Source organism: Nelumbo nucifera, chromosome 8, assembly GCF_055504915.1.
Source record: "Nelumbo nucifera cultivar China Antique chromosome 8, China Antique-T2T, whole genome shotgun sequence".
Taxonomy (NCBI): Eukaryota; Viridiplantae; Streptophyta; class Magnoliopsida; order Proteales; family Nelumbonaceae; genus Nelumbo; species Nelumbo nucifera.
Window position 1 is genome coordinate 43,715,587 of NC_142656.1, and position 13,339 is coordinate 43,728,925.

At 37.1% G+C, this 13,339-nt stretch overlaps 1 protein-coding gene across 5 annotated transcripts in view; it reads right to left on the minus strand.

Annotated features, from left to right (window-relative positions):
• LOC104611393 (calcium-transporting ATPase 5, plasma membrane-type) overlaps positions 1-13,339 on the minus strand; it is a 77,507-nt gene that overhangs the window by 30,702 nt on the left and 33,466 nt on the right. For all 5 annotated transcript variants that reach the window (XM_010278416.3, XM_010278415.3, XM_088892864.1 and 2 more), the window contains 11 exons: positions 10,098-10,181; positions 9,926-10,008; positions 9,738-9,846; positions 9,602-9,657; positions 9,454-9,496; positions 9,291-9,374; positions 8,906-9,043; positions 6,833-6,898; positions 6,648-6,746; positions 5,594-5,704; positions 4,876-5,046 (listed from right to left, as the gene is read on the minus strand). In XM_010278416.3, coding sequence (XP_010276718.1) covers positions 4,876-5,046; positions 5,594-5,704; positions 6,648-6,746; positions 6,833-6,898; positions 8,906-9,043; positions 9,291-9,374; positions 9,454-9,496; positions 9,602-9,657; positions 9,738-9,846; positions 9,926-10,008; positions 10,098-10,181 — 1,044 coding nt within the window. The remainder of the gene's footprint in view (positions 1-4,875; positions 5,047-5,593; positions 5,705-6,647; positions 6,747-6,832; positions 6,899-8,905; positions 9,044-9,290; positions 9,375-9,453; positions 9,497-9,601; positions 9,658-9,737; positions 9,847-9,925; positions 10,009-10,097; positions 10,182-13,339) is intronic.

Here is a 13,339-nt window from a genome sequence, read left to right on the forward strand (position 1 = left end):
TAGTAAGTCAAATTTATTTCAGACCTACACTCTTCTCTCTGGGAGGGATAAAGTGATACTTGTTGATGGGTCTCTATCCACTATTGCTGGTCAGGGATCTGTATCCCTTCCTAATGGCCTTGTTTTACCCCATGCCCTTCATGTTCCCAAACTTCCTATTAATTTGTTATCCATAAGTAGTATTACTCAATCCTTAAACTATTGCATAACCTTTTCCCCTCGTTCTTGTGTTTTCCAAGATTTAGCCTCAAGGAGGACGATTAGTAAAGGAGATATGGTTGATGGCCTCTACATCTTGGAGAATAAAGTTGGTCCTGCAGCATCAACTCCTATGAGTCTTATGAGTCAATCAATGAGTCAATCTCCAAAAAGTCAATTGTGGTTGTGGCATAATCTCCTTGGTCATTTGTCCTTTGAGTCTCTCAAAGTTATGTTCCCTAAACTTTTCAAGTATGTGTCTAGCACTAGTTTAACATTGTCAAACATGTCAATTGAGTTAGCATTGTAGAACAACTTTCCCATCAAATAATAAAAGATCTGCTTTGCCTTTCCATGTTGTCTTTTCTAATGTTTGGGGCCCTGTGAGCATACCTATTGAGGGTGGGTATAAGTATTTTATCAGCTTTATTGATGATTATTCGAGATACACTTGGATATATCCTATGCATTCCAGAGAAGTACCCAAAATTGTGAAAGATTTGCGTTGCATGGTCTTAACTCGATTTCATGTTGAAGTTCAAATTTTCCAATCGGATAATGCAAAGGAATACTTTCATCATGACTTAGTTGAATTTTTCTCCTCTCATGGATCTCTTCATAGAAGTTCATGTGCCAGAACACCATAAAAGAATGGTATTGCCGAAAGGAAGGACCGACATCTTCTTGAAGTTGCCCGTAGTATGATGATTCACATGAATGTTGCAAAACGATTTTGGGTTGATGTTGTGATGGCCGCAACTTATGTTTTCAATCAAATGCCATCACGCCTCTTGCAATACAAGGCCCCACAACAACTTCTTTTCCCTTAATCCCCTTTATTTTCTATTCCTCTACATGTGTTTGATTGTTAGTGCTTTGTTCATGCCCTATCTCTTAACTGGGATAAGTTGGACCCCAAGTCGATTCCATGTGTTTTTTTGGGTTATCCATCTTCCCAGAAGGGCTACAAATGCTTTAATCCTGTCACACATAAGTACTTTGTATCGATGGATGTGTCCTTTTTTGAATCTGAATCCTTCTTCCAAGCCTCTCCTCAGGGGGAGAATAGTGTGGAGGAGGAGAGGCAAGTTCCTCAAGTTTCTCTTCCCTTTATTCCTGACTCCTCTCCATTCAATCGAAAGGGACAGATGAATTTAAAGGCTATGGAGCAGCTAGAAACTACACATCCAACATCATCTGACTCCTTGAAGGAAAATCTAGGTACCCTTGTTCCCCTTGACATTACTAAACCTATTGCTATTGATGATTTTACCAATGATCTTGATGTCCCAATTGCTCATAGGAAAGGAGTTAGATCATGTACTACTAAGCATCCTATTGCCCAATTATTGTCCTATGAACACATCGCACCCTGATTTCGTGCTTTACTAACTACCATTGATTGTGTTTCCATTCCCAAAAGTGTTGTAAAATCCTTACCTATACCTGAATGGGCAGATGCAATGAAAGAAGAAATTTGTGCTCTACACAAACACCTAGGAGTTGGTGAGTCTTCCTAAAGGCAAGGATCCAGTAGGGTGCAAGTGGATATTCACAGTAAAGCACAGAGTAGATGGGTCGGTTGAGAGGTATAAGGCCAGGTTAGTTGCAAAAGGGTATACACGTGTGTATGGGGTCAATTATGCAGAAATATTTGCCCCAATTGCAAAAATGAAGACTATTCGGATTATGCTATCCTTCGCTGTTAACTTTGATTGGGAACTCCACCAACTAGACGTCAAAAATGTGTTCTTGAATGGGGATCTTGAAGAAGTATACATGATTCAGCCTCAAGGGTTTGTAGCATAAGGGTGTGAAGGGAAAGTTTGCAAACGGAAAAAAAAAAAAAAATCTTTATGCGGTTTGAAACAATCCCCAAGGGCCTGGTTCAGCAAATTTCACTTGGTGCTTCAACAAATTGAGTTCAAGCAGTGTCGATCTGACCATACTCTGTTTGTCAAAAGAAACTGGAAGAATGTTGTGGTATTGATTGTCTACATTGATGACATTCTGAATACAGGGAATTAGGACTCTAAGATTCAAAAGGTTAAAGAATCCCTTGATGTACAGTTTGAGGTGAAAGATCTGGGACAGCTACATTATTTCCTTGGTATTGAAGTTGCCCGCTCTAAAAAGGGCAGCTTCATTTCTCAAAGGAAATATGTCCTAGATCTCTTGCAAGACATAGGAAATTTAAAAGCAAAACCTATAAACTCCCTTATTGATGAAAACCATCGGCTTGTTGATTGTACTGGAGAACCAGTGACAGATATCAAGAAGTTTCAAAGGTTGGTAGGAAGACTTCTCTACCTATCAATGACCCAGTCCGATATAGCTTATGTTGTTGGTGTCCTTAGTCAGTTTATGCATGCACCAACATCCTCCCATTTAGAGGCAGTTGAAAGAGTACTCAGATATCTAAAGAAATATCCATGAACTGGGTTACCATTCAAGAAACATGGTCATATGAAAGTGGAAATCTACAGAGATGCAGATTGGGTCAGAGCGGTTGATGACAGAAAATCAACTAGTGGATATTGTACCTTTGTTGGTGGAAATTTGGTCACCTAGAGGAGCAAAAAACAAAGTGTAGTGGCCAGGTCTAGTGCTGAGGCCAAGTATAGGGTCATGGCGCATGGAGTTGCTGAAGTGCTATGGGTAAAAAATTTGATTAGAGAGTTAGGCTTCTCTGCTGATGGTCCAATGTCTCTCTATTGTGACAACAAACCAGCCATTAATATTGCAGCCAATCCAGTTCTTCATGACAGGACCAAGCATGATTGACATATATGCTCCGACTTGAGGGGTCTTCACTATTTGCGACATAATGAATTGTGTGACAAGTTAGGCATGATTGACATATATGCTCCGACTTGAGGGGGAGTGTTGCAACATGTAATGTACTATCATAGGGGTATTTTTGGTTTTTCCTCTCTTATTTGTTATAAGTTGTCGTCCCAAGTATAAATATAAAACTTAGGCGCCACCAACCTTACAATATACAGAATAGAATACTTCTTCTCTCTTCCTTCTTCTATTCTCTCTTTCATCTTTGTTGAACTACAATAATAAAATAGGCCGAGTTTTCATGAATAAAAAGTTGTTTAATCAACCATTATATTCAACAGTTTAGACAAGGTAAAGATTTGTTTAGTGGCAGGAAATCCAGGCCATTAAGGAGCTTCAGCAATGGTCGAGGTTGTAAAAAGTTTGATGCCAGGCTAGGTTGGTTCAGGTCAACAAGGTTTAAGTCATGAGGGGCCAGGTCAGACATGGAGTTTGAGTTAAATTGTTGCCATTGGGATTCTAATCTTGGTTTTGATCATGGAGGGCAGCACGGTAGTTTTAGAAGATGGGAGGAGTCTTCTAAAAGTTCTATAAGCAACAAAGGAAATTGAAAAGCTCTAATTACATAGGAAAAGGGGAGGAGCCACGACCTCTCACGGGAAGGAGGTTGAGGTATGTTTCAAACATTTGGGGCATGATCAAGATTCTTCCTCTAAACATTGAGGATGAAAGAGGTCATGAGGTACAGAGGATTATGTAGAGAAGATGGGCCAAATGGCCCATAGCCCACAGCTTATGTTTTAATTTTATGTTTATGTTCTGTTTTGTTAATGGGCCTTTTCTTTATCAGCCTGTTAACAATTGTTTAGGTTTACGTTTAATTAGCTAGCAACCCAACTAAGGGCTTACTTGTAAGTTCTAATTAATAGTGTTAACCTCTAATGAAAAGGGTCAGGGATAGGAGAAGCTAAATGAACAACTGTGCTTGTGTGTCAATGAAGTACTACTGTGCTGGTCCAGCACCCATTGAGATTGCATGAGCATCATAGTGGATGGTAGTTTGATTGCTTCTAAATCTATTCCACCATCCAGCCTTACTTCGGCAACAAAATTGAGTAACAGTCATGAAGTAGGTCAAAATGCGGTCTCCTTTTTAGATGATTTCAACACCAGAAGGCATAACAAGGGAGATTGTCTACAAAGCTTCTATTGGTAAGATAGGAGTTGATTTCAGAAATAAGAGAAAGTTGTCGCAGAGAACTATTATAAAATTTAATAATGTTAATGTTGAAGAATTTTCAGCAAAGGACCAATAGGTAGGGATGAGTATCATCATGGGAAAATGTAATGTATTAAAAGGACAGAAAAAAAGAAAACAAATTTCAGTTCATATTACAAAAATATTTTCTAAGTTAGGATGTGATTTACCATTTATATGAAATTGGGCCTTACAAAAAGTTCAAAAGGGTTTACGAAAGGAAGAAGGTTAAAATGGTTGCTCAGACAAGAAAGAAATTGAGAAAAAAACAGGCACTTTCGGGAAATGAGAATCAAATGCAAGATAAAATAAATGGTGTAGGTTTATACACGGATTGGAACAATAAATGGGCTTAAGCAAAAAACGAAGATGCTAGATATGACCAATTCAAGGATATGTTGGTCAGCACAAATTTACCAAAAGACATCCAAAACAAGACAAAGGGGTTAAAGGAATTGGAAAGAACATGCATAGCAAACATTACAAGAAGAAATACAGAACACGACCAATTACAGAACAAGTGGATCATGGAATGAGTTTTTCAATATTATCAAAAAGTATCAGGTATTAAATTTTAATTATGGAGGAAAAACAACCACAGTATCGAGGGAAATACAAATGACCACATTTACCTTTATGCCTACAATAGCAAGCAAAATTAGGTCATCCTCAGGTAACTGCCATCCTGCTCGCTCCTCTTCCTCCTTGGGAACATTATCCAAATCATATGGTCTATAAGCAATAGCAACACAGCGCAAGCTACCCGCAGCCATATCTTCAATAGCTTTCCTAAAAGCTTTATCCTGAAGGGCCAAAGGGGTAGAGACAATTATTTTATTGAGGATATCTGAGTAAAAGTTGATATAACCTTGAGTTCACAATGGAAAATCTTGTTGAAATTATTGCTACCCAAATATGAAAACCACAAAATCATATAGCTGCACTAGGTATTGGATGCAAAATTCAGATAAGTTGCATTTCCAACAATATATGCTATGCACATACTATAATCTGAACACAATAGAAACAAAGTCTCTTTCTGGTTTCCTACCCGGGGATTAAATGGAAAAAATTTTCACTATTTACAAGGAAACTTGAGAACAAGGGAAAATAACATAAATAATTGTTTGGCTTTTAGATACAATCATAAAACCAAAATATTTGCAATTTGCTTTCATAATAAACTTGAAAAATTTAGTTCTAATTGACTTCTATAAAACAAATGACCTAATTTTAGTTGAGAAAGAGAAGAAGGAAGAGAGTAAAACAACGGAGTGATGGAAATTTGAAGATTTTTAAAGAGTGCTCCCAACTTGTCCAAAAATTCACGCTCATTAACAGATGACTTGCCTTATCTTCACCCATTGGTTCCCTAGAACCATTTTTGTCCAAATATGCTGTACATGAAGCTAGGACTATTTCGGCAGCCCCTTTCCAATGTATATGAACTTCAGAATTAGGCTGCAATTATAAAATGAAACAGCAAAATTTTATTAGCATGATCATCACACAATCTGCAATATGGTCAATGTGAAAGTGACTGCAAGAAAGCCTGCTAATTCAATAAATGTCAGGTAAGTGCCTGCATCTGCACCACACACTAATACTATGTAGAGAGAAGTATATATGTCAAAGATACAAATACCAACATCTATTCTAACGAGGCAACAAAAATGCATGCATACAATTACAAGCTTTAAATAAAGTCACATGCTCAAAAACCTGGATACTCCCCCCCCCCATGCCCATGGATTACTTACTGTCAAAATATTACCCTAAAACATAAATAAATATGTTGGAAATTTTTAGTCAAAGCATAGGTTTCAAATTCAGTGAACGCAAACATGCAAAATTTTAGCTTTCTCTTGCTCAATAGAATATCTAGAGAAACGATCATGCAATTACAGAATTAATCAACATTCTTCTCATCTGAAAATAAAAAGATGAGCATTCATCATGAATTAGAATAACTACAGGATGAAATCAACAAAATGAATCAAAGAAAATGTCAACTTGACACAGAATGAAAGTTTCTTGGCACTTGTAGCAAGCAGTACCCAAAAAAAAAACATTAATGAAATTCTTGTACATACAAGTCATCCAAATCCAAAGCCAATAGCAGGTTAAGCAATCAAAGCATAAACAATATCTTCCATGCTGCTGCATTATATTATGTATATTTGAAAGTAATATTTTCTATTGCACTATAATGTTACACCTTGATTGATTTATTTTCCTTCTTCCTAAGTGCAGTACCTCTTCTATTAATCAGAAACAAATAATAAGAACTATCAGACTATCAGACTTCATGGCATCAATGAGAAACATTAAGTAAAACCACCCAACATTACTAAGATGACTAAACATAAAAAACAAGGACAAATAGTGAATAAAGATGAATTACCAGTTGTACTGCAACACCACCACGCTTTTTCTCCGAGTTGAAAGGGAATACATGAAGAATTGATGACTCAGACCTGACACGATCAAACTTCATCCCCAGCTACAAAACAGGTCAAAGTAATAATATCAGGTCAAGAAATATAAATATAACGGATGGTAACCACAAAATCACATTAATCAAGGTACCTTGACACCCCAATAAAGGATTGCCTTTTCTGTAGGTGATCCAGATATCTCTACATCCCCACCACCCTGTAAAGGGGAACAGATTTTAATAGAGATTATACAACAAACTACTAATAAATACTTTTCCAAATTGAAGATGAACTAGCTACCATACTACAAAAACAATGAATAGCCCAGGGAATAGCCTAAGTATTTAAGGGTAAAGAGTTAAAGACCAAAAGAAATGCTCAGATAAAAAGTAATCCCTATGTGACAAATTTCATAAACGGCATCAAATGATGAAATTTGTGGTTAGTCACATTAGTCAAGGTACCTTAGCTCCTTTTCTTTGTAAGTTTATTTCCATTTAATGAAATCTGTGGTTATTGATCAAAAAAAATTCATAAACGGCATCAAATGATGAAAAATGAAATAAGATGCCACATTTATATATTTCCAGCATGGACCAAATAAATTACCACCAGAAGAAAAACAACCATCATCATACTCGAAGATTTAAAAGGTGCACCTATAGGCACTCGGGCGAGGCGCATTTTAAGGTATGTGCCTCGCCTAGGTCCTAGGAGCAGCACTTTCAAAAGGTGTGCGCCTAGTGCATTTGGTGCGCTTTGCACTTCAACCCAGGCATGCACCTTTTTAATTTTTTGCGCCTTTCGTTCTTTTATGCCAATGTTGTTCATTCAATCATCCTAGTAAAATATCTTCTTAAAAGACCATCGACATTATAAAACCATTTATTTTTGTAAGGATTAAGAATTTAAGACCCTAGCATGAATTTGTTTGGGCTTGCCTCAGGAACGAAAGATGTTTTACATCACATTGGCTATTTGAAATAATGCAATTGAGGAAACAAAGGTTTAACATGCCAGAAAATGTTTTATATGTTTAATTTATTTTAAATTTTCATTTGAATGCACTTTACATGTTATGTTTATGTATTTTAATTTTAGACGATAGGTATTTTAAAATATTTATTCAAAAATTTAAGTATATATTTTTATTAATATTATGTTAAATATAGTTTTTTTTTTGCAATTTTTTAATTTTTTTGGTATTTTTCTGAATTTTCTGATATTCTTTTGACTATTTTTCTATTTTTGCGCCTTGCTTCAAAAAGGTGCATGCCTCCCTTGCACCTTGTGCCTAGAGCGCAAATTGCCCCTTGCGTTTTTTTTGCTCCATGTGCTTTTAAAACACTGGTCATACTAAACAAGCAGTACAGAAAATATTGAATGCCCTTTGAAGTTATTAAAATCTTAAATAACATTAATAAACTGCTAATGATAATTAACGTACGATGACCCAATTTCTCTCTACCTCATAGTCACGTTTCTTAAATGCTGGGACTGTTCCTACAACACTTTTTGTGCAGCAATTAAGGGCACCAATGCATCTGAAAAAATGGTAGCTCTCTAACTAGCTTCAAGCAGAATGGTTTAAGTTGAAACACTTGAGCATGAAAAACCAGTGTTCCAAACACCATCCTAAGCAGATGAGAATTGCAGATCGGATGCATAGAGAATGGCACAGGTTTCGTCCTGTAAGTATTGGAACAACAAAAGTGGCTTATTCCAGTTTATGTTTCACAGAAAGATGGTAGCTCCTTAACTTCTTGATAACGAAACCTTAAAAGTTAGGTGGCGAGAGTTGTAATTGGATTTGTGGTCCCCAATGGAAGGAGGTTTAAACAATCACTACCCCAATAGGACTCTATTTTCTTCAACAACGGAAGGAGGTCTTTTTGATAAGGAGACCTTTAAAAGCTTCAAAGTTCTGTTTCCCATTCCACTAATTGGACTCTATTTTCTTCAACAATGCCAGGACTTTTTGTTATGACAAAGTATATTCAGTAGAGTTTAATGAGAAATCAAAAATTTTAGAAGTAATTAAAATTGCAGATTACTGTATCTCCATTTTACTTGAAGCATGTATTTTTTTAAATTAGGGATGTATTTGTCTTGTAATTATCCTTTAAAAAATATATATTATCATTTAACAAAAAGAAGGGATAAGGTATCAAGATTATCTTTACATTTCCTTGCAACTGACATATAAAACAAGGTAAGAACTAACCTCAGGCATAAAAACACTGCCAGTGGTATTCTGTGCAATGCCTTCAATAAGTAAAGAAGATAGAGTAGGAGACAACAGCAAAGCATTATCTGGAGCATCCATCTTTTCACCACCAACGTATGCCTCAACAACAGTCATCTATAATGAAATAAAATATAGCTATTAAAGCAAAAAAAAAAAAAAAACAAAAACAAAAACAAAACTATAGAGGGTCTTTAGTAATTAAAAAACAAGGAGATGAAGGAAATATAATTTACAGCAAGATTGGCTATTTTATAGGATTCACAAACCAAATTAACACTCCCTCAGAATCAGAATATAAGAATCCCAAGCTTTAAAATTCAAGGTGGAAATATTATGACGACAAAAACAGCACAAAGCCAACCTGATTTAAGGTTAATGTTCCAGTCTTATCACTGCAGATTGTAGTTGCAGAGCCCATTGTTTCACAAGCTGAAAGCCTCCTTACCTGCACCTCAACTTCTGTCAACCAACTTGAAGTTTAAAGCACCTACATGTTACTTCATGAAATTCAAAACAACACTTGCCAAGGCTTTGTCCGCCATCATTTTCCGCATTGAGTATGCAAGGCTGCATCAAATTATTTATAAGAAAAAGTTATAATACAAGAATGTGTCCATGTTTACATAATATAAGCAACACATCCCAAAGGAGATACAATAAAGAAAGGCTTACGTTAAGGTAACTGCCAAAGGAAGCCCTTCAGGAACTGCAACAACCACTATGGTAACCTGATATTTCTCAAATTACTGGTCTTTGTCTCAAAATATGAATAGAAAAATCACCTAATATCAATGCAAAGAGAACATACCGCCACAGTGACAATCTTAATGGCCCCATCCACTGCCTTACCAACCCTTGTCTTCCCTCGGATAAATTGAACTGTCCCATCAGGATCTTTCGTATGTCCAGTAAAGTATCTGTAGGAATTGAATTTAAAGTACTATCTGTATCAGAAGTACATTAGAATAGAAATCAAGCCACTGAATACTGGCTTACCTGGCCAGAAGGACAACCAGCACAGCAAGCGCTACTAATAGACCAACTATACCAATAAAAGTTGCAACTCCGTTCAACCGAACCTATAATGGTTCATAGGAAAAAGTCAAACAAAGTAATCTATGAATTGTTAGAACCGACGTGCTAGAAAGTAGAAAGACTGAAAAGTAACCTGCAATGGTGTTTCTTCACCAGTATCTTCTGAGATACTAGCCATCAGTAATCCCCATTCAGTATTAATACCAACACTGGTTACCTGAAAACAATTAAAGATAAGAAACTAAACTACAAACTAACAAATTTGTTTAAGCTAGAATTTCATAAGAAATTTGCAAAAGAACATAACCTTAATTAACCAAGCAAAAATGCTTTGAAGTTAAAAACACAACTAAACTGAGAATTAACCAGCAAGACAAAATTTTAGTCCCCTACTAAGTCATCTTCTTCTGATGCTCCCTTCCACTGTGTATCCACCACATGTTCCTGCTCCCCCTCCTCCTCCAGCTCATCCTCCTACATTTCCTTCACACCATGTGCTCCAAATGTGGTACCATCAGCAACGATTCAGGCATGGGCAAGTTGTCCACAACTTCCGCAAAGCCTCCTACACCTCCCATCACTACAGAGGTAACAGGTCAGCCCTCCTCTAACCCACCTACCTTCCCAGACCTTGACCCTCCTATTGCCCTTCGAAAAGGCAAGCAGAAATGTACAGCACATTGTAGGGGTGCTCACGGTACGATTAACCGAACCGTGGGGTATATTTTCAAACCAAACCGACCTGATCGGTTTTTAAATATCCAAACCAAAACCGAACCGATGCAACCGGTTAACCGGTCGACCAATTAACTGCAGTTCGGTTTTCCAGTTTTTTATGCACTTAAAATATAAAAAACTTTAAAACTGTCGGTGGTTGCTGGCAGAGCCGCAAAGAGCAGAGGTGAGAGAGAAAGAGAAGGATCCTAGATGCTTCAAAACCACTAGTAGTCGACAGATGTTTCAGATGCTTCAAAACTACCAACGACACTGAATGGCGTTGGTGCTTGCTTGTCGGCGAGGTGGCGACCAGCACTGCCGCTTGGTGCTGGTGGTTGGCGTGGGTCGCACGGCCTTCTGAGAAATACTAAGAGTCGAAGAAGATTAAAAGAGTAAGAGAGACTGAGAAGAGAATGAGAGACTAGAAAGACAAGAGAAAAGACAGAGAGTGGGAAAAGGTTTGGTTTCGAATTTCAAAGAGACAAAAGAGAAAGGCTTGAGTGAAAAGTTCCGAGTTTCGAAGAGAGTCAAGAGACTGAGTCTCATAGTCTGAGAGACTGGCAGTCTGACACTCTAGCAGACTGCCAAACTTTCAATTGGTTCAAAGAGAAAGGCTGAAATTGAACGTCTCTCAGACTGCCAAACTTTTTTGAATATAAAAAATATAATATATAATATTATATAAATATATATATATATATTATTGTATATGTTAAGTTGGGCCAATTTCAAGTTATTGGGCCCAGTTACTTATCTTTTATTTTTAAGTTGTTAAGTTAGGAAGTTATTGGGCTTTCGGCCCATTAGCTTATGTTTTTAAGTTGTGACTGTCCAGCTACTTAAGTAGCCGCCCTACTAAGGGCATTCTTGTAATCTCTCATTATTTTTAATTTAAGTATATAATTCAAAGAGGGGTTGGCTGCCAGAACTAATTCTATTATGGGCAACATCCCACTCTCTTTTCTTCTCCTCTCTTCTTCTCTACTACTGAAACCTTTCAACTTCTACTTTTCTTCACAAGAAATTCATCTAAAACTGTTATCAGCAACTTCTACTGTATATATATCGGTCGGTTCGGTTAATTGCCGATTTTTTTAAATGATTAACCAAAATCGAACTAAAACTATCGGTTTTTTAAGAATGTCAAACCGAAACTAAATCGACCAGTTCGATTAACCTATTTTTTTGTTTGGTTCTGGTTAGTTTTTTCGGTCGGTTCGGTTTTTTTTGGCTCACCCCTAGCACATTGTATCTCCAAACACCTGTCCTATAGCCTTCTATCCCCTACCTATTACTCTTTTCTTGCCCCTGTTTCTACCCATGTGATTCCAGGTCTATACTAGAAGCCTTGTCCAAACCTGAATAGAGGGATGCTATAAGAAGTGAACTTGATGATTTGCATAAGAACCAATGGGTTGTAAATGGGTGTTCACATTAAGTACCATTCTAATGGCACTATTGAGAGGTTTAAGGCTTGATTGGTTGCTAAAGGCTACACTCAGATGTATGGTATTGACTACCTTGAGACCTTTGCTCCTATGGCCAAGATGACTTCAGTTCGAGGTTTGTTGTCTCTAACTGCTACTTTTGATTGGCCCCTTCACCATGGGTGTATGGAACGGAAATGCAAGGGAAGGTGTGTCAACTGCATAAATCAATTTATGGTCTCAAACAGTCTCCTCGAGCCTAGCTTTAGAGATTCCAAGCTGCTCTTGTATCCTTTGGTTTCACACAAACCCAATCTGACCATACTTTGTTTCTGAAAAGAAGTAACTCTTTGGTGACTTTTCTGATTGTTTATGTTGATGACATTGTGGTAATCGGTAATGACACCTAGGAAGTGATCAAGCTCAAAATTCTTAACTCCGAATTTGAAATCAAGGATTTGGGGGATCGTAGAAATTTCTTGGGAATTGAAGTTGATAGATCCAAGGATGGTATCTTCATTTCTCAATGCATGTATGTTCTTGACCTCCTTGCAAAGACTAATAAACTTGGTGCTAAACCAACTTCCACCCCTATAGATCCCAATCAGAAGCTCTCTACCATTGATGGTGAATTATTGCCTAATAGGGGATTGTTTCAAAGACAGTTTGGGAAGTTGTTGTACCTCTAGATGACTCGACCAGATATTTCCTATGTAGTGAGTGTTATTAGTCAGTTTTTGCATTCTTCCAGAAACACACATTTAGTTACTACAAATAGAGTTTTGTCTTATTTGAAAGGCACTCCAGGGAAAGGTACTCTGTTTGTCAAACATGGACACACAAAGTTGGAAGCATACACTGATGTTGTTTGGGCTGGATGTATTGATGGTAGGAAATCCACTTCAAGATATTGTGCTTCAGTGGTAGGGAACATTGTCTCATGGAGTAAGAAACAATCTATAGTAGCCAGATCCTCAGTTGAAGCAGAATACAGAGCAATGGCACATGAAGTTTGGGAATTATTGTGGTTGAGATAACTTTTGGAAGAGTTGGGTGTTGACTATGAAAAACCAATGAAGCTCTACTATGAGAACTAGGCTGTTATCAACATTGCACATAATCTTGTTCAACATGACAGAACTGAACACATAGAGGTTGATAGACATTTTGCACGGAAAAGAATTCCCTCAGGAGAGGTTTGCTTGCCATTTATTTCTTCAAAAGAGAAGTT